The sequence below is a fragment of the Pogona vitticeps genome, chromosome 6, assembly GCF_051106095.1.
Source record: "Pogona vitticeps strain Pit_001003342236 chromosome 6, PviZW2.1, whole genome shotgun sequence".
NCBI classification, from domain to species: domain Eukaryota; kingdom Metazoa; phylum Chordata; class Lepidosauria; order Squamata; family Agamidae; genus Pogona; species Pogona vitticeps.
In genome coordinates, this window is record NC_135788.1 from 111,307,627 (window position 1) to 111,329,924 (window position 22,298).

The 22,298-nt window shown below is 43.0% G+C and overlaps 1 protein-coding gene across 1 annotated transcript; it reads left to right on the top strand.

Moving 5' to 3' along the window:
• The first annotated feature begins 1,390 nt into the window (after nt 1-1,390).
• Nucleotides 1,391-21,310, top strand: MMP25 (matrix metallopeptidase 25). Its single transcript, XM_020813518.3, has 10 exons — nt 1,391-2,190; nt 9,388-9,520; nt 11,062-11,203; nt 11,838-12,133; nt 12,216-12,389; nt 14,249-14,351; nt 15,219-15,301; nt 17,119-17,271; nt 18,717-18,977; nt 19,956-21,310. Exons 1-10 carry the CDS (start codon nt 2,092-2,094, stop codon nt 20,192-20,194), a joined length of 1,683 nt encoding a protein of 560 aa, XP_020669177.3. The 5' UTR covers nt 1,391-2,091; the 3' UTR covers nt 20,195-21,310.
• The last annotated feature ends 988 nt before the right edge of the window (nt 21,311-22,298 follow it).

Consider the following 22,298-nt stretch of genomic DNA (forward strand, 5'->3'; position numbering starts at 1 on the left):
TTTGTCCCACCTCAACCGCTGGGTGTGGATATTAAGCAATTTACAGGCACATGTGAATCTGTGGGGTGTCTGCATCCACACAAATAGGATATGTACCTCTATCTACATGGGCAGCGTAGCTGTCTTGCCAGTGGGATGAGCATTTTAGAGAGGTCCCCTTCCCTTCCTGTGCTGAAATATGTATTTGCAGGGCATCTGCATTTCTTGGCACTGGAGCCCCGTCCTGCAGCTGAGAGGCAATCTTTACACAGGTAAGGCAGGCAGGTAATGAGGAGCGGTAGGTGTGTACCTAAGACTTAAAACAAAGCCTTGATGCTCTATCTCATTCGTCCCAGCTTCTGTTCTGGTAGCGGCTCCTCCCACACTGTAAATCTGGCCTCCTGTTTTGATGACCCAAACCTGTTTGGAAGTAGCCAGGTGTGAAAGAGGAAATGAAGCAGGGACGTGAGAAAGGAGGTGGAGGGGGGGAGGAAGAAAGGGAGAAATCAGAAGGAGGGAGGGAAGGTGGGTAGGAGAATGATCTGTGGGCTCTAGAGTGGCAAAAGACAATAAAAATCTACATTCTCTCCCCCCACATAAAACCTGCTACCGCAAGCTTGTTTTAAAATTTCTGGAAACTTTTAAGCAAAATAACTTGGTCAAGATCATATAAGAGACTTTTCTGTCTTTTTCCATACACATGTTCAGTAAAGCCCAGCCCAGTGAAGAGTCCTGCAGCCTGTTTAGTGGTTTAATAAAATATTTCATCCAGCCTTGTTTTTGGAGGGTGGAGAGAGATTTGGTGGAGAGATCAGGCCTTAGTGAAATCATATTCTGACTCAACTAGTGATAGACTGTTAGTCTGGCTGAGATGGTTTCCTTCCTTCACACCTCTCCAATGAAGGTGAAAGAAGAACCTGGATGTTCTGGTTTCTATGTGCTACTAACAGCCTGTTGCTTCAGCAACACAAAGACTTAAAAGCAAAGTTTGGAAAAGTTATCTCCAAGTACAGTGAAAGTCATCCGTAAATAAGATTTTTTGGAGTTATAGGAATCTTAATCTCTCTCCATCACCACTGTCTTTTACTCCATTGTGAAGGACAGAGACGCAGGAGAGATATAATTGAAAATGGCTTCAGTTGGATTTTAATAAAAATTTATCAACATTTGCTGTTTAGGGGGTGGGGGATGAAGCATGAGTTTGAAAATAAGTCTGTGGGAGAAACCAAAACCAACCAATTGGTTAATCCACTTCTAGGGTTTTCATAGAATCCCTAGACCAGAGGTGGAAGGGGTCAATAAGGCCATCAAGTCCAACCCACTGCTCAGCGCAGGAACCGAAATCAAAATACAGTACAGTATATCTGACAAATCATTGTCTGATTTTCTCTTTAATAACTCAAGAAGTGAAGTCCTCACTGCCTCCCTGTGTGCTTATTATCCCATAAAACACTAGGTTTAAATAAATATCTGTGTATTTATCCAACCATGCCATACTCAATGAGGGTTGCTGTTTCCCCCTTCTCTGCAAGATAGTCTTTAACATCTGTTTGGTAAGCAGGTATAACATGATCCTCTCCTTTCCGCGAACAACTGCATCTACAGTATTACATTTTGCAAACGGGGGAGAGCTTCCTTTCAGACCATTTCCAAAAAAAAAAATGAACCAAAACCTGGAAATATCTTTCTATTCAGAAGGGAAATAACTTGAAATTCACCACTTCAGAATGCAGGAGAACACAAACGTGGCAAATTTCTTCACACCTAAGCAGTGACAAAATAAGCCACTTTCCTGCAAAACCCCAGAAAGAGTACATTTCCTAACTCGCCAACATGTTGCCTTGCAGGAACCCAGGAGTTCTGTGTCCAGTTGGCTATTGATCTTACAGTCTTACTGGGAAACTGGGGAATTCTATTTCCTTCCTTTCTTTCTTTCTTCCCACCCGCCCCCATCTGTTTTCCCCTCAAGGGAACCAGGAATGGTTGCCTATGAATTTGCCCAGAAGGGGGTGGAGAAAGAGAAGTGAGACAGGAAAGGGGGGGGAGACAGCACAAGCTGTTATATAGGACCAAGGCTGCAGCAGTAGCTCATAATACATCCAGACTTAAAAGATGCTCCTGTTGTTTCTTTTCTTGGCTTCTCTCCACCTCTGGAATATTGGCCAGACCAATGCACGATCATCTAGTACCCATGAGTTCAACAAGGGCTTGGTGAGTTCAGGACACCTGGGTCCTAACAAAGGCAGGATGGGAGGGAGTGGGATTCAAGGACTTAAAATAAAAAGGCTGTGGGTGGCAGGAGATGTGGATTTCACACAAACACACCCTGAAAAGAGCAGAGTCTGGTGTTAACAAAGGGTGATGGAGTGGGAGGGGGGCGAGAAGGACAGCTGGACTAGATCCATTGGGGTTCAAGGCATTAAAGCTTGTGAATTAATATGATGGGATTAATATGAGAATCGGGACCCTCTGGAAAATAATTAAGAATCTAAGAGGCTGGAATTAAGATATACTGTGAAAATATTTGTGTGTAAGCTTGGAAGTATAATGTCTACTTGGTGGTTAAAAAAAAGGGCCAGCATGACTTCTGAACACTCAGGGCATGAGGTGGTAGTAGCAGAGAGATAAAACGAAACATTTTCCTTGGGGGGGTTTCATGTTACAAACTGCCTGTAGTCAGGAAATCACCGACCCTTTTAACACCAGTTTCCTTCCTTCCCCTCCTCCTCAATTCCTGTCAATATCCTTGGAAAAGAATATATTTTATAATGTTTCTAATTATCTTCTGGAGGAGAGGTGAGAGCTTCACCGCACTTTTTCATTAATTGTCATTTGATTATTTTAATCATCATTTGTAGTATCTTTTCACTCTGCTGCCACACCAAGTCTTATGAGAAATCCACTTTAAAAAAAATCTGCAAGGGCTTTCTGAACCTGCAAAGGGAGTTTAAAGATTAGCTAGCCTTTGATGTCATTTTTTAATACTCTGGCATACTTAATTTTTCTTCTCCCAATAAGTCTGCCCATTGTGGTCCTAGAGCTGTTTCTTGCTTTTGCATCTCAAAGTTCACCACAAGCTCATGTTCCTTCATTGATTAATCCATTGGGGGTGGGGAGGTGGGAAAGCCCACAGGGATTACCTGTGGCTGAAACTGATCATATGTGTGACTCAAAAAGCCTCTTTAAACTCCTTCTGCTCCAACATTGGGTGGTTTTCTTCCTTAGAATACATTTACATTTCTGAATCATAAAACCCTCCAGATCCATGGATCTGATTTAAAATAAGGCTTGAACTCTAATAGTTTCCAGGCACCACTTGGGTTGCAATAGCAGGCAAAGAGCTATTAGGACAGCAAAGCTGGTCTACTGAGGAGGTAGGTGAGGGTGAAGTTGTTTACTTGCTACCACAAGCCTTTCTTAAACCTAGACTACATTTTTTTTTCTGGTGGGGCTCCTGTGCCTTGAGTAAAGTTATACCCAGGAGCACTTGTCTGCAGAGGAAGCCTTTACAACAACACTCTTATTTTGGGACAAATGCCTGTTATGTTACATTACTGTGGTATTTGTTTGATCCTTTTCAGTATTTACATACTTGTTGTTTTTTGCTTTAAATATTGTCATTTGAACGATGTTAATCTGCCTTGGGTCCTTCTTGAGGAGAAGGGATGGATGGATGGATGGATGGATGGATGGATGGATGGATGGATGGATGGATGGATGGATGGATGGATGGATGGATGGATGGATGGATGGATGGATGGATAGATAGATAGATAGATAGATAGATAGATAGATAGATAGATAGATAGATAGATAGATAGATAGATAGATAGATAGATAGATAGATAGATAGATAGATAGATAGATAGATAAAGTTATCTGACATTACATTATTTGGCTGTAGAAGTGATAAGAGCATTGTTAAAAAACAAGTAATGGGCACTAGATGACACTTAGCCTTCTTCAACATGGCCCTCTCCAGGTGTTAGACTACAACTCCCAAAATCCCCCATTGCAGGGCACCATGTTGGGGAAGGCTCAATCGTTGCTTTGGAGGAGTAGAATATGTCCTGCTTTGTGCTGCAGTTTTCACGTCCTGCTCAGAAGATCAACCTCCCATCTCTGTGTTAAGGGCTTTGCCCCTTCATCCTTTGTTCCAGATTTTCCCAATATGGCACCCCTGGAGAAGTACAGATCTAAAGTTTCCATAACCACCAGCAGTATGGGAGTTGATTGAGGATGTTAGAAACATCTGTGGGGGACTGCACTGGCTGAGGTGCTGTTTTTGAGTGACTATAGGTTAGTGTTTTGGCTTTGGAAATGAAAAAAAGCATCTCTTTTCATGATAGTGAACCATAAAATGCTACCACAAACCGGGGGAGAAATGGGGTTCACTACCATAAGAATTGTACCATTAGTGTCCTTTTAGAAACAGGTGGGCATTTTCTGTGCAAGTAACGGCATTTGGGTTTCCTGTATCTATTTTAAAAAACATCAACCACATCCCTGAACAAGAGAGCAAGAAATGAGTCCTCTATGAAAATACAGCTGGTATCACACCAATGGGCATTGGAGCTCACGCACCGAGTCTCCTCGCCCTCAGCGGCCGCTAGAATGGAGCTAGATTTTTCCTGCAGATTCCTGGGGCACATAACTTGTCTCGCTTGCCCGAGTAACCTTTAGTTGTTCTCTGTGCAGGTATCTTACCTATCACACTTGCTCTAATTACTATATATGGGTTGCATGGTCTACATTAGGACCAAACGTATCAGATTGGATATGTTTTACTGTCTTACTGTTCCATAATTCGTTTTCTTACTTTGTGGAACTAATTGGCTGGTTGAACAAAGGACTTTTAAAAAGAGATGGGTCTCTTCCCCACCCCCAACCATGCCTCTTTCGCCTAGCCTCAAAATCTCTCTACAGGCAATACGTTCAGGGCTCTGTGGCAGCAATTTACAAATTCTGTTGCCCACCCATGCTTTAAAAGGGCGTTGGACAATTTTATCAATGATACCTCTGTCACCAAGTGTGACAGTGTGATGATACCGTGGCCTGAGTGTCAGATTAGTGCTCAGGAGGATGGGGTCCAAATCCTTACTTGGCTACGGAAACTCACTGAGGGTGTGTGTGTTTGTGTGGCAATAGTCAGGTACTCCTTGACCAATTCACATACAGTACCTGGAAAGTCAGAAGCCACTTAATGGCACATAACAGTACATTTGTCAGTAGGACCTCTCAACCAGGTGAGATGGGACTTCCAGATGGATAGATAGTATATCCGAATTCCTGAGGAGTGACAGAATAAGATGGAAGGGTTTGTGCCATCCCTGAACTTCAGAGGGGTAAGCTTTAGCAGGCAGGATAATGTTCTCAACTTAAGCAGCAGGGACCCTTCTTCTGTCCTGCCTCAGTTTCCACTCCATGAAACTGGAATAGAAGCAACTCACAGGTTTTCAAGGTTATTTTGAGGACAGGCGCAATGAATATTGCAGAGGGCTCTACACATCTTCAGAAGTGCTTTTTGATTAATGATTAATAACACACTTTGTAGCAGGTTGTACGGTGATGCAGGAAACAGCCGGGAGCTCCCGCCTTCCATTTGCCTACACCCCACATCTCAGCCTCTGCTCTTTGCACCCGATATCCTGCACTCACCTTACCATTTTGGGGCTGTGGGTGGGATGGCACTCTTCTCCACACCCAGTATATTTTTAGATCTTCCAGTTCTCCGTTTGGTTTATCTCTACTAGCTTCTCGTGGCTACCTCTCTGTATGTGCTCTCTCCCTCTGCTTAGGACTTTCCATTAGCAGCTTGACCTATCTACAAGAAAACTGCAATTCACCCGCCAGCTGGAAACAGCAGGAAGGGGTAGAAGATGTATCTATATATACATATATAGATAGATGCACAGAGCAAGAAAAACCCCTGACCCATCCTAGAAATGGATGTGAAGGGCGTTTGTAGGGAGGTCATGGGGGTTCAGAGAAACCAGGGGGCGGCTCTTGGATTCTGCGATGGCTTTTAGAGATGGGAACAAAGGCGCCTTTGAGCGGGATAGGGTTCTGTAGTGAATTGGGAATGTAAGACACTCACTCATACAAGTCCCCCAGCATTGCTGGGAGCTATCCTTTTAAAGCTGGCGCCTGCTCTCTCTGCAGTGGCCCCTGCTGGGGCTAAGAGTCTGGGTTAACATATGAAGCTCTCTGATCTTTTATCCAAATCAGCCCTTTGGCCCACATGGTATCGCTCTACATGATCTGACCGTCAGCAGCTGTCCGAGGTCTAGGGGAACCTGCTACGGATCCGATTTAGCCAGAGATGCTGAATATCTAGCTGATCTTTCCTACATGCAACACATGTGCTTTGCCGTTGAGTAGCAACCTTTTAGGAAAAGGCGGGGGAAATTAAAACAGAGGACATTTGATGAGCAAGCAGCACCTTCTCTGTCTCCAAGCTGCTGGGATGGAAAGAGAAAGGAAGGGAAGGGGTAACACCTAAGAGATAAAGATCAGGGGGGTGCAGTGGTTAAAGCAAAAGTTAGAGCACTTGAGGGGTGGTGGTTGGACAGCTCCCTGAATCTCATAGCCAGGCTGGATGTAGGCATGATGGCTGATCCGTTTGGAGAGTGTTTGTGGGCCCATGTAGTGTTTCCAAACCTGGGATTAGAGGGCTGGACTGTTATTCTGAAAGCTCCTCTTCATCTTCACATCAGAGCTATACTGGGGGACTTTGGGCCATTCAGTTTCTCTTAGGTTGGCCTCCATTACAGGGTTCTTGTGAGAGAATGGGGAGAAACAGAGCCATGTGTGCTGCCTTGAGCTCAATGGAGATGTAAATGAAATAAACAAGAAAAGGAACATGAGCCAAATGTTAATAGCTAGTTGGATAACTCCTCCTTGATTGTGCCATTTTAAAATTGTGTTGTTGTTTAGTCGTTAAGTCGTGTCCGACCTTTCGTGACACCATGGACCAGAGCATGCCAGGCCTTCCTGTCTTCCACTGCCTCCCGGAGTTGAGTCAAATTCATGTTGGTAGTAGTATCGATTACACTGTCCAGCCATCTCGTCCTCGGTCGTCCCCTTCTCCTCTTGCCTTCACTCTTTCCCAACATCAGGGTCTTTTCCAGGGAGTCTTCTCTTCTCATGAGATGGCCAAAGTATTGGAACCTCAGCTTCAGGATCTGTCCTTCCAGTGAGCACTCAGGGTTGATTTCCTTCAAAATGGACAGGTTTGTTCTCTTTGCAGTCCAGGGGAATCTCAAGAGTCTCCTCCAGCACCACAATTCAAAAGCAACAATTCTTCGGCCGTCAGCCTTCTTTATGGTCCAGCTCTCACTTCCATACATCACTACTGGAAAAACCATAGCTTTGACTATGCGGACCTTTGTCGGCAAGGTGATGTCTCTGCTTTTTAAGATGCTGTCTAGGTTTGTCATCGCTTTCCTCCCAAGAAGCAGGCGTCTTTTAATTTCGTGGCTGCAGTGATCATGGAGCCCAAGAAAGTAAAATTTACATTTTAAACTACAGGTGAATTATAATAAGATGGCACCCTCTGCATGGGTATTTGAAGGGGAAACATGCCTCTTTCAACAAACAAAGTTCTTATTTCAGAAGAAAATACCACATTCTTCCTCTCTTCCTTACATCTGGTTTCATATACAAAAGAAGTTTTGTTCCCTTGTAATTTCTCGTTCTAGGTACATGTACTGATATTATGGCTTTTCTGAATGGGGGGCTCGTGACAAGAGCAAAGAGGCACTTCATCGATATATATTTTTTAATTAGGTGTCCCCTGCTTGTGCCACATCCACCATGTATACACAAAATAAATTGGAGACACGCACGCAGAAAACACAAAAATCTATGTAACAGTCCTCATAGGGAACTGTAGTTCTGCAAACCATACCGAGAACAGTGGTTCCTTTTCCTTTTTCTAAGATTTTTTGCAGGAAGGTATGGTGATGAAATTGGTGTAAAAGAAAAACGAATGTAAATTATGTTCGTTTTCTTCAAAGAGAAATGAAAGTGACGTGCATCAGTAATAAAAAACAGTCTTTATTCAGCATATATCTGTAAGAGACACAGAGTTACAGGAAAAGTATATGCATCTTGTAATGAAGAGAAGCTGCTCTTATATATTGGTTTTTGTTTTTTTTAGAAGGTTCCTTCCTTTAAACACAAGTTTTCATTTCCTTTTCAGTTACTTCAGTGAAACTGAAGGAGAAGCTGGGAAGCCCCTAAAGAGTGTGTGGGTGGGGGAGAATCCTCATAATCACAAAAATTAATTAGAAGGACAAACATGTAGTGAAAGAACTGAGAGGCAGACAGTGCCTCACTGATATTTTCCTCATTTTTAGGCCACACAACAGGACTGACTCTACCTATTTGGCATACTGTGACCAAGTGAGGTAACGGATACTAGAGAAGATGTGGGAGCTAAGTTTTGAATAATATCCCTCATGCATTAGAATGTGTAGTTCCCTCAACATCCATAGAGGGCATCATCTCACCAAGGGTGAGTTCGATTCCCCACTGTGCATCCTTGGCAGGGGCTAGACTTGATGATCTATAGGGTCCCTTCCAGCTTGGCAGTTTGATGATTGACGACAATCAACCTTTGACACTCCAGATGTTTTGGATTTCAGTTCCCAGGAGTCCCAGCTTGTACTGACTATGATGAAGAACTATGGGAGTTGTAGTCCAAAACATCTAGTGTGCCAAGGGTTTGCCATGGCCAGATAACTTCTACCCCTGTCCGTTGCTGCTTTCTTCAAGCAACACTGATTCTGAAGAGAAGATGTTCCTGCTTTGGTAGAGACACGTCACAGAAGGAAGAATTTCCAGGGTTCATGGTGGTGTGAAGTGTCTCCCTTCAAACAGAGATCTCTCCTCTTCAGACTCTGTCAGTCATATGATGAAGGAAGAGCAGGGCTAGGCACCCTCCTCTAAGCATGATGGGGGGGGGGGAAACCACCATATTCTAGTGCCTGAATAGGGTTTAGCTGGTTTCATTTTATACAATGGGGACAAGACATCATTTTCTTTGTCTCGTGTAGCAAAATGCTACCCTCTTACCAGGTTATTTTGATACATGAGGCAGGAAGTCCCATAAGCATCTTTTCTTGGCCATTAAAATACAACCACCCCCAATTATGTAAGTAATAATTTACTGCCCTTTTATGATGGTCTGCTGCTTCATGTGCTCACTGAGTAATGACTCACCTTAGTCACTCCATTTTCTTTATCTGGTAGGGCCCTTGTGACTTCAACTGATGACACTTTCCCCATTGCTGTATTTCCACAGCAGAAAGGAAACACAGGAGCCCTGGAAGAAAGGAGAGAGTAACCAGTGCTTGTCAGCTTGTTTATTGACCGATCAATCAATCCTAACTGTGTTTCCCACAGGAATGGTTGACTCGCTATGGCTATCTTCCTCAACCAGACCCTCGGGCGGCTCGTCTTCAAACCCGAGAAGAACTTGCCAGTGCGATCAAAACAATGCAAAGATTTGCAGGACTTCCTACCACTGGTGAGCTGGGTAAGTATGGCTGAATAGGAGGGGCAGAAGGATAGCAGGAGCCTGAGGGAAGTAATGCTTGGCTAACATTCTCTCTGGATGGCTCAGTGGTTTGGTATCTGGCTGCAGAGCCAGAGGTTGTGAGTTGGATTCCCCCACTGTGCCTCCTGTGAAGTAGAGCCAGCCTGGGTGGCCTTGGGCAAGCTGCACAGTCCCAGGGCGCCCCCCAGTGGAAGGGAAAGGTAAACCACTTCTGAGTACTCTACCTGGAAGACCCTGAAAATGGTCACCCTAAGTCAGAATTGACTTGACAGTACATGATGATGATGTCCAGGTTTTTTGTTGTTGGTGGGTTTTTTTTTTTTGAGAAGTCTTTAGCAGCAGTCATGAGCATTTCAGTTTTTTTGAAACGGGGAGAGGGAAATGCGTCCAGGCTTCCCTACAATCACTCGGCTTCGTTCACGACATTTTCTGGGTGAAATGAATCTGCGCTATAAAATCATATGTGGTTGATACTACTTTAGCTGTCATGGCTCTATCCTAAGGAATCCTATGAGTTGCAGTGGCATTAAATATTTAGAATTCTCTGCAGTAGTTCATGGGAGTGTGGTAAAGCTCCCTGCCAGAAAATTTTGAGAACCACATCAAATCACATCCCAGTTAAAGGGATGCATAAAGTGATGTAACTGCATAGTACTGATCCCTCTCAGGTATCATTGTCTTTTTCTACTCTGCCACTGGTTTCCCATTACTACTTCTACTATACAGTCATGCCCCGCTTAACGATTACCCCGCATTATGACGAATCCGCTTCATGACAATGTTTTTGCGATCACAATTGCGATTGCAAAACGATGTTTTAAATGGGTCTTTTTCGCTTTGCGAAGATCGGTTCCCTGTTTCGGGAACTGATTCTTCGCATTACGATGATCAAAACAGCTGATTGTCGGCTTTTCAAAATGGTCGCCGGGTGCTCAAAATGGCTTCCCGCTGTGCTTAGGGATGGATTCCTCGCTATACAGGCACTGAAAATGGCTGCCGTATAGAGGATCTTCACTGGATGGTGAGTTTTTAGCCCACTGGAACGCATTAACAGGGTTTTAATGCGTTTCAATTGGTTTTTCATTTTCGCTTTACGCCGTTTTAGCTCTACAGCGATTTCGCTGGAACGAATTAACGTCGTTAAGCGAGGCACCACTGTATATATATATTTCTTACCGCAGAAAATCCATTCAGAAAAGATTGAATTGCTACAGAACGTGTTTCACTGGGTTGCATGAGAAGTTGTCTGTCTAGAAGCACCAACAGATGTTGTTTTTGAGGGGTGGTGTCACAATTCAGGAGGTTTCAGTTTACAGGTTTGGGGATCACGTGAACTTTTATATCAAATAGTATTGCTTCCAAATAGATCATCTATCTTTACCCCTTGAGTTTCCCTGCCCTATATAATCATCAGGCACTCTGATTGCTCCAGCCAGATCTGAGAATGGAGCAGGGAGCAATGACCTGGTCAAGATTCGTAGGTTGCCCGAGTCTGTTTCTGAGTGTTCTCTTCTTTTCAGACAAAAAGACTTTGGACATGATGAACAAGCCTCGCTGCTCCCTTCCTGACATCATTGGCACCTCTGAGCTGATGCGTCGCCGGCGCAGGAGACGTTACGCACTCAGTGACAGCATCTGGAAAAAGACAGATTTGACATGGAAGTAAGACATGCCCAATTATCTTCACCTCCATCAATGAAAGAGAAAGGTTGGGTGGAGGGTGGAGAAAGGGAAACAACCCTTTTCTATTACTGTTATCCCACTGTGTAGTTTGTATTACAATAAAGCTTCACTCTATAGATGTAATCTTAGCCATTTCCTTCCTTCCCTTCTGTTTGTCTTACTGTACTTTAGTTTCTCTTTTTTCCTCTTGCCATGATTTATTCCCTCCTTCTAATCACTTTCCTACAGTTGTACCTTTGTTCATTTTGCCATACTTCTATCCTCCAGACAGAAATTTCTCACAGTCCCGTCTGGATTAGTTGTTGTGGGTTTTTCGGGCTCTTTGGCCGTGTTCTGAGGCTTGTTCTTCCTAATGTTTCACCAGTCTCTGTGGCTGGCATCTTCAGAGGACAGCACCCGTCTGAATTCTTATCTTTGCCTAATCCCTTCTTCCTTTTTATGCCCTTGAATGCCAGTCACTGAAAAATACATGTGGAGGGAGACTACCATATTCATGCCATGGATGTGGGCTCCTCAGAGGCATCTAGTTGGCCATTGTAAGGAGGATACTAGTTTACGCAGGCATTCAGACGGATATAACTGAGCTTTTCTTGCGTTCTTCTTCCTTCTGCAGTGTACGTTCCTTTCCCAGAGCATCACAGCTATCTCAAGAACACATCCGGAATATTATTTACTATGCCTTGAGGGCTTGGAGCAATGCCTCAGCTTTGATCTTCAGGGAAGGATCCTCTGAACAAGCTGACATCTTGGTGGATTTCACACAGTCTTATCATCAAGATAGTTACCCCTTTGATGGTCCTGGAGGCACCCTGGCCCATGCTTTCTTTCCTGGCGAACATCCCATTTCTGGGGATACTCATTTTGATGATGAAGAGATGTGGATTTATGATCCAGAGAATAACTTTCAAGGTACTTCCAGAACCAGATAGCATCCATAGAGCAGAACATCACACAGAAATGACGCAGCTGAACATTTTTAATCCTCTCCTAGGTCATGGCACGGATCTGTTTGCTGTAGCAGTGCATGAGTTTGGCCATGCCTTGGGATTGTCTCACTCATCAGCCAAGGAGTCCATCATGATTCCATATTACCAGGGCCCCGTTGGGTTGCCCCATCAGTACCAGCTCCCTCTAGATGATGTCATGGGAATTGAACAGCTTTATGGTAAGAGACGTAACTTTCCCTAGGAAAGTTCTCTTTCTTCTGTAATTTTCTTTCATTTCCTTTTGACAGTATTTCTTCTACCATGGCCATGCCCTCTCTCTTCTTTTTGTAGTTTAATAATACACCTACCTCACAACTCTCCTCCCTCAGCTGACTTTTAGGAAGCTGTAGTGGCATAATCATCCAGCAAACATCTAATATCATCTCAATAATATAAGGTAAAGGTAAAGGTTCCCTTTGACAATTTTTGTCCAGTCGTGTTTGACTCTAAGGGGCAGTGCTCATCCCCATTTCCAAGCCATAGAGCCAGCGTTTTTGTCCAAGGCAATCTTCTGTGGTCACATGGCCAGTGCGACTTAGACACGGAACGCTGTTACCTTCCCACCGAGGTGGTCCCTATTTATCTACTTGCATTTGCATGCTTTCGAACCGCTAGGTTGGCGGGAGCTGGGACAAGCGACGGGCGCTCACTCCGTCGCATGGATTCGATCTTACGACTGCTAGTCTTCTGACCCTGCAGCACAGACTTCTGCAGTTTAGCCCACAGCACCACCCCGTCCCTCTCAATAATATAGGCACATTTTAAAAGAGGAATAGAAGAAGCCATCTCAAGGTACTGTGAAGGCCAACCTGAAGAACAGAGTTGATATGTCTCAGTGCAATTTCTGCTATAATTTCTTTGTTTGCTTGATTTAGAAATCTTCCCATCATAGAAAATGGAAAAGATATTGTTCTGGACTACAATTTGCAGGAGCCCCATGACCAGCAGTGTGGTCACGGGTCATACTGGCTAATGTACTCTGGGAATTGTAGTTCAAAAAGATAATTTTTCCAAACTTTGTCATGATGTGAAGAAGAAAAATAGTAAACCCCGTTTATACTTTGCTGTAGAAAGAGTTTCTAATATACTCGGCACAACACCATTGTAGCAATTTGATATCACTTAGCTATCTTGGCTTTATCCTAAGGAATTCTGGGAGTTGTAGTTCTACAAGATACTTGCAGTTCTCCAGATGGTAACCCACAGAAATACACTAGAACTTTCTGGAATCCTAAACACCATACTAAACTACAAATAAGAGAGGTCATGGCAGGGTTCCTGACCCTTAATAGTTGCTTAATAGAAGAAAATTCAGCAAGTGCCAACTTCTATGCAAGCTATACCTGCTGACATTTCATCCTCCATATACCCTGTTTCCCTGAAAATAAGATCTAACTTGAAAATAAGCCCTAGTATGATTTTTCAGGATGTTTGTAATACAGTATAAGCCCTATCCCAAAAATAAGCCCCAGTTAAGTGAAACCTTGCCCTCCACCCTTGTGCAGCAACCAGAAGATGACATGACTGTATTTGAATAAATGTAGATTGTTGTACATGAAAAAAATAAAACATCCCCTGAAAATAAGCCCTAGTGCGTTTTTTTGGAGCAGAAATTAATATAAGACCTTGTCTTATTTTCGGGGAAACGCGGTAACTATTAAAGGAGCAGAAACGTTGCACTTTTTTCTTCTTGGCAGCCAAGCTTACTTTTTCACATTTCTGCTTCCTTTTTCACGCTCTTGGATACCCAGTGAGGTATAGTGAACAGAGTTATGAACCCAGGAGGCCCGGGTTCAAATCCCTGCTCAGTCATAGAAGCTCACTGGGGGTGTAAAACCGGTAAAACCACTCCTTCAATATCTCGCTTACCTTGAAAGCCTTGTTAGGGCCACTGTAAGTCGGTTCTGACTTGGCGGCCCATAGCAACAACAAATCCATTCTCGTATTCCTCCTGTGTTAAAGAACACTCTGAGCTTTGGCAGGTATTCATTGTTTCATCATTTATCTTTTTTTATTTCCTCATATTTTATGGTTGCAGGGAAGCGCCGACTTGGGTCCCATCCAGATCAAAATGGTCCACAATTACCACCCCCCACAGCTCCTCCCATCCCCGACTTTCCACCGTACCAGCCCACATATGGGTAAGTCCCCTTCAGTTTTGGATGCAAACCCTGCCAACAATCTCTTTGCTGCCCCTCCTTTTATTGAGCAGCTACCGTATTTTTCGCTCCATAAGACTCAGTTCCCCCCCCCCAAAAAAAGTGTGTGGGGGAAGTGTGTACATCTTATGGAGCGAATACTGGCTTTCCTCCGCCGCCGCCATCATGCCACACTTCCGGATGATGAGCTGGCTGGGGAGGAGTTTTATTTTAATTTTTAAAAATTTTTAATTAGGTGCGTCTTATTGTCAGATGTGTCTTATAGAGCGAAAAAATACAGTACTTGTTGACTACACAGTGTAGCCATGGAAGTGTAGCCCTTCCCCTCCCCTTCCAGGTCAGGGAGCGCTTCCGGATGATGAGCTGGCTGGGGCGGATTTTTATTTTAATTTTTAAATTTTTTTAATTAGGTGCGTCTTATCGTCAGATGTCTTATAGAGCGAAAAATACAGTACTTGTTGACTATACACAGTGTAGCCATTCCTACATATTGCCAGCTGCTGGGCTGACATCCAGGCTATGTCAAGGCTGTTAAAGCAAAAGAAAGCAGCAGTGGGTCGGTGAGAATCTGGGTTCAAGATCAGAGAGACCTGGAAGATCATCCTGAAACAGGAAAATAATTTTACAGTTTTATATATTCCAGTCCACCCTATAGGTGATGACCATAAGCAGCATCAGCGGTGGTATTAGTGAAGACAGGGAACAGTAGACTCATTATGATTTTAAAAATCCATCCCGAGAGCTGAATTTTACAAATTGATTTAAAAAGAAGCCCTTAAGCGGTGTGTTCCTAGTTCACAGAATCTAAATCCCGAAACTTGCAAATTTTTTTCTCTCTGTTCATGTCAGACCGCGCTTACTGTCACCCGATCGTTGTAAAGCCCATTTTGATGCAATTGCGAACATCCGTGGGGAAGTGTTCTTCTTTAAGGGTAGGTAAAGTTCAAAAGATTTTTCCCCTCCCGTAGGTTAGCTGATATGGAGTAAGGAAGGAAAGATATATGCTCTTGTACATTTTGCATGCCTGGAGGTGGAAAAACCTGGTCATTTGGATTACAAATCCCATTGGCTATGCAAGGTCCTTGATTCTTGGTGTTGTAGTCCAATTCTTGGTGTTGTAGTCCAATATGTTCCCACCAAACATTTTGTATCTGATTGATTAAATTACACTTGCATTCCCTCGCAGCCAATTAAATGTTGGGTTTTTAAAAAAATGTTACAGTTTACAAGTTATCATTAAAATGTTACATTTCTGAACTTGATTATAAACTTGTAAATTACATCAGAGGCCCTCTACTTGGGCTGAATGGCGACTAATAAAAGTGTAAAATGAACAACTAAAGTACACAGGAATTCTAGATTTCATCTCAATTTCTCGTTCTTCATTTATGACAAGTGCTACTTCACCTTGACCATGATTTTGTTATTATTGATTTCCCTCTTTGGGAATTCTTGTACTTTAGCATAGTTTAGCTGCACAGACCAACTTCCCGTGGCTGTTGTCGCACAGCGATGGGTGTAGCCCACTGGTTCCCAAGATATATTCTTGGATTACGACTGCCAGAAATCCTAGCTAGCACAGCTGGTAGGGAAGGCTTCTGGGAGTTTTAGTCTGAAAAACAACAACACACATCTGGGGACCCAAGATTGGGAGTCACTGGTGTAGCCCATCACTGAAGGTCAAAGTGCACGTGAGGAGAAAAAGATGTGAATCTCTTATCTTTGTCTTTCCTTCAAAGCTGCCATAGCTGTTTACCTTTCACCCTTTCCCTTGATGATTCCCTGATTGAAAAATATCTCTCTCATAAACCTTTTATGACTGTGTTGCAGATGTGTTGAAAAAAAATTTCTTCCATTTTGAGGGTGGTCGTAAATTAGGTCAGAGACATGGTGGTGAAGGGTAATTGTGCCCTTTGGGAATGGGGACATTTTATCCTTTCAGAGTGCCGCTTGGTCAATCAATCTAGGAGCCCTTCCACATCAGAAGATGTTGACGTGCCGTATATACCAGTATATTCCATTATTACAATCAAAAGATCAAACAAAAACCAGTAACAGAACTATGTAACAATGAGAATTATTAGATACAAATTAAATACACATTGTGTATGTTTAACTCTTAAAAACAGAAATTTCAGAGGATAATCATTATAATTTTTTTTGAATCATACAATTTCTCACTGGCCTATATAGTGCTCATCATCTTTTCCAGGGATGCTTTGCAGGATTGGATGAATAAAAAATGTGCAGGAAACCACTATAAAAGGAATAATGTAACAGTAGACGCCCTTCAGTTTCCCTCAGATCACCTCTTTCCCTCATTCCCAACCTTAAAATGTGTATTTGGGTTTTATTTCTTTTTATCTCTTGTTGACAAATCCAATCACTGATCTCCTCTATCATGTGTAATTTGTTCCTTTGAACCACAACATAGGTATTGTGACAGGTTTTACACATATACGAGAAGTCTCACAAACCTGAGGTAGCTGGATTGGAGGAATCTATTTCTCAGCAACCAGCAATAAAATATTGCAATAGAGTTTCACGTGCTTTATCTGTGCGACTTTGTACATGCTTTGCCTATTGTTGCCCAGCTGTACAACAGAGTGATATTTCGAAGAGCATTTTCCAGTTATTGTCAGCCTGAGGCCCTTTGGGTCAAAATGTGTGTATCTAGGGATCTATTGAGATGTGTAGTGGGAAGTTTGGCTTCCAAGCTGAGGAAGACTGCTTTATAACACTTTCACAGAGAAGCATTTCTGGAGGATGCAACCCGCCCGGAATCTGGTTTCACTGGAGCCAGCCCAGACTCTCCGGTTCTGGAATGGACTTCCCCAGGATTTTAAGGCCATAGATGCTGTGTACGAACGTGCCAATGATAGCCAGATTGTGTTCTTCATTGGTGAGTATGAATGTGCAGCAGTGGTGAAGAGACATAGAGCATTTGGGCTATTTGGAAGAGCAGTAAAGTTTGATATTGAAGAAGAGCAAGAGACGGCATCCAGCTACCAAAGCTCAGGCACTGTAGACCTCCAGAAAGGAAGTCGTTCCACAGAGCTGTTGCTTAACCAATTCTTTAATGGACTGTGGAATTTCATTTTTTTTAAAGAACTCATTGCATTACTTATTACTTCTTGAAAAGCAGGTTGTCGCGATCGTCATCTCCACTCCTAACGAATAAGTAATTGATGCATTGGTGCAACTATGCCTGTGGAAGACTGATGATATCATCAGTGGGGGATAATTATTTTTTAAATAATTAAAGACTTCTTCCTTGTGTCCTGTGGTTCCCATAGCTCCTGTGTAATACCTTCCATAGTGTGGAAGCTGTAGCAACCATGGAATGAGGAGAAGATGACTTAAAATACCCAGAATTACTGCCATTGTTAATGTCATCCCTGTGGCAGCTTTTTCAGTAAAGACTACTTCTTCCCATCCCATGATTCCCACACAATGAAGGGGTTTATACAAGAGCCATGGGAACTGCAAGACAGGAGTAGGAAATTTTTGATTTCTGAAAACTACCCCTGCAAATAATGTAATCAGCTTTCTACCAGCATTGTTACACCAACAGGATTTGAGCCATTGTGTTACTATATTCCAGATGCAGAAAATATTTATTATTTTTATTGATTGATTGATTGATTTGATTTGATTTGATTTGATTTATACCCCGCCCATCTGGTCTAAAAGACCACTCTTTTTCTCTCTTAAATATTTTCTCTTTTAAAAGAGAATTCTGTAAGAAGGCAACATTAAAAATACTTCCCTTGTCACTTGGAATTGCTGTGAGAATGGCATAAAACCTGAAAAAGTCTATCAACATGTGCATTAAAATAGTTTTTGAAGTAACAAGAAACTATTCCCTTTTAACATTTAGCATGTAATTTTGTGGCTACTTGTTGCATTATTTTTACTATGGCTTTACCTGTTCCCCCTAAAGTAAGTAGTTATGGTTGCTTGTAATTAGTTACTTCCGTGCTCTTTTATTCACAAGGTTCTACAAAGTTTCTCAGTAAGGTTCTTAATAAAGGCTTGTATCAAGACTTATTAGAATTCAGAAGAGTTGTGGGGAAGCTCTGAGTTTTAATAGATAGCTCAGAATGTAATTCAATACAGTTAAAAATGCAATACAAGTCAGACTATTAAAGAGGAATATTTTATTTATTTATTTATTTATTTATTTATTTATTTATTTATTGCATTTATATGCCGCCCATCTAGACATAGTCTACTCTGGGGAGGGGACATTGAAAATTATATTCAATGGAAGTCATTCATACAAATGTGCTAGTGTCCCTACACTTTCTTCTTGCTCAAGCATCATTTTCTAACTTCTCCATGCAGGATCTTACTACTGGGTTTTCACTGATACCCAGGTCAATCCAGGCTACCCTCGTCCCTCATCAGATCTTGGCCTCCCTCCTGGTACTGTGATAGGTGCTGCCTTTGTGTGGCCTCACAATGGCAAGACATATCTCTTAGAGAAGGACCAATACTGGCGTTATGATGATCAGTTGGGTCATGTGGAACCAGGGTACCCCAAGCCTGTCGCACTATGGAAAGGAGTACCTCCAGATCTGGATGATGTCACACGTTGGAATGATGGTATGTTTGAATTGAAGCATATTGCAGGGACCTTTTAACAAGATGGTTCTTAAATTGTGTTTCTTTCTTTCCCCTTCCAGTGATAACACTGGGTGGGGGAAGGCAGCATGTAATTTCACAGGTTAGTGATGCTGAATTTGGTACAAACCTTCAATCATAGATTTCACTCTCTTAAAGACAACTCTCCAGCCTTTGTGCTTGCAAAGAACAGTCTGAAAATATTATTATTCAAATTATTTTGGGGGGGGTAATCAGGGGGAAAATAAGGCTACTTTTTAAAAACTAGCCCATGCAACAGATTGAAAAAAAATCAGGCAAAATTATTTTGCTTTTTAAAACCAGTCTCTGTCATAGCAAGAGGTTGAAAGGAGCGCCAACTTTTTTTCCTGCCATTTACAAAACATACATGCCTGACCACTAGTAGGTAGCTGTGATTTGCCAAAAAATAACCTAGGAAAATTAGCTGTCTCCAGCTTATTCTTCAAGCAAGATATTGTGCAGTAACAGAAACGACAGGCCTGTAGCCAGTAGTATTGTGGTGAGGGTGGGCTGGGGGTACACTTTTTTGCATATAGGAAGATAGGAGCAAAATTCAGTGTAGAACAGCAAGACCCTGAGGGACTAAACTCCTTCGATGGGCTAAGGCACCCTGGAAGCAGTTCTGAAAGGGGAAGCAAAATCTACCTTTCAGGCACCAATCCCCAAGCAGAAACATGATCCATGAAGGAAATTTTGGAATATCTGTTGTATTATACAGAGATATTCAAAGACTGCTTGAATTGACAAACATTCCTGCAGCTAGTAGTTCCCCTAGTGAACCGTTTTGCCCATGACACGGAAATGGAGGAATGGAATTGCAACTCTCCATTCCTGCTTTGGGTGTGTGGATCCTCAGCAGGCCATAGATGCTGTTTATTGCTTTCCTCTCAAGGTGGGCAACATGTGTGCCCAGTTTTCACTTTTTCTTTGTCTCTGCAGGCAACACTTATTTCTTCAAGGATACCCAGTACTGGCGTTTCACAGCTGGCAATGTGGAATCGGATGCCAGCTACCCGCGCTCCACAGCCCAGGACTGGATGTATTGTCAGGGTCCTCACACCTCCTCCCCTTCTGCCCCGAGGCGTGGAGAAGGTGGGATGTGTCTCTGTGGGGGGACATCCCTGAAGGTAGCTCCTCTCTTGGCTTGGTTCCTGGCTTTCATTTGGGCTCTGTGCTGACCCTTGGACATCTACAAAATAATGCACTTTATATGGCTGAAGGGAGGGGCCAGGGAGCCAAGAAGGGAAGGTAGCCGCTGCTCCAGAGCGTCTGCTTTCCTTTCATTTTGGCTCCTCTCACATGGTGCGCTCGTGAAAACCCCCCTTCCAACTTCCTTCTGAACCTTCTCTCCTTTGGTTCCATATTTAGTTTTCTTTTTTAAAAAAAGGCATGGGGCTCTGAGACTGCCTACATGCCATACCCACTGACCCGGAACGCCACCTTCTCTGATCCCAGGTGTGTGGCCATGTGTCTTGATTTCTCAGGGATAAAGGATGCGCACTCTGAATATGCTTAGAGATGCTCTCCCTTTTTAAATACTTTACACATTGCAGCTTGGAATCGGTTCAAACTTTGCCCTCGTCATCCTGATTTCTTCTCCTTCTTTTTCATTTGCAGACATGGCCGGGGTTTTAACCCACACCTGGCTCCAGAGCATTATCATTATTTAAGAGAGGCAGTAAATATAGATGTCTCAGCAAAGCGCCCCATATGTATGTGCAGGCCATTTCAGTTTAGTCCATGACAACTGACAAGTAGGGGAGATTCTGCCCTGTAAGTACCAGGAATGTTGGCAAGTCTTTGGGTCCGAGTTCAAGTCCAATCCTCAAGTCCCAACTCCAAGTCTATTAAAAACAAGCTTTTTTATGCAGAAAAAAGGGAGAGGTGGGTGGCTTCTGAGTTGCGTCCGAGTCATCATGGGGGGGGGGGGGGAAGAGTCAGAGTCAAATCACCCGTGCAACTTAAGTCCAACTTGAGAGTGAGTCCAGCAACTCAAGTCCCCATCCCTGGCAAATACCCTCTTGAAAGTTCGCCCTGCTTCTGAGTGGCACTTGTTCCAACCTGCTCATCTGCAGCTGAAACCAGAACTACATCCACCTGGAGAGGAGCGTAGTGCCAGGTGTGTTAACATATGGAGCAAACATGATACTAGAGTGGTAGAGGATGCAGTTAGAAAATTTGGAATAAGGGTGATGGCTTAACTTGGGGAATTAATAAACGGGTGGGCTGGGGAAAAGACACAATAAGATGTCCATTACTGTTTGTTTTTACAATAAAATCAAAATGAAAATAAACATGACCTGACTTGTATAGTTTTTTTCCCTTGGATTGTGAGAAGAAAATAGAGGAAAGGTGCTAAAATCAGATTCAAATTTGTCTGACACCACTGGACATGCCTTGCCTTGAGCTCAGCATTGTGCGTGCATAGTTCTGTCCATGTGAAAAGGACTGGATCTGTTTCCATTTTGTCGATGCTTTTATCAGGCAACCCCTCCACTTCTGACCTCATAGGAGTTTTATTTGGCCCTGTAATATACAGCACAGTTTATGCCACTAAACCTTTTTTCCTCTGGTTTTGCTGGGAGCTGCTGTTTGTTTTGGAGTCCTTTTGTCTCTCACCTAGAACAAGGTGATAGGCAAGCTATAATTTTCAGCTGAACTCCTTCTGGGAAGGAGCTCAAGAGCTGCGAAGAACTTCTGAAAAAGGCATTAGTTTTAAATTTTCATCTTGCTCTATTGCAGAATGCAGGTGAGGCAGATCATGCTGGCCTTGGAAGAGTCATCTTTTGGGGACAATATTCAGAATCCAGCAGGCAACATGATCAGTGAGTCCACATGGCCACTAACCCGGGGATTCTGCAAGATGTCATCCAAAAGAGTAGTTTTTTCCAAGATCTGAATCCTCCCGTCTTTAACCTCATGTGAAAGATGGACAACCCAAGATATGGGCATTGTTTTTATGCCCCAATGAGTATGCTCATCTTTGAAGTGGTGAAAAACTCTGCTTTTTCTGCAATAAACCAAAACACTTAATTCTGGAGGCCAGCAAACTGTAGGTCCTTCAGGAATCCAGGTCTCCTTGACCTAAGGTTCAGCCCTTTAACCGCTGCATTATGCTGCCCCTCCTAAAGACCAGACATCCTTAAGACACTCATTTCTTAACACATGTAATCGTTCAGCAGGAAGGAAGGGACTGTGAGTTCCCCTGCAATTCTGTGAGCACTGCAGCCTATGATACAACCAGTCAGAAAGGGGGACTACAAATTACAGGAAGATGTCAAC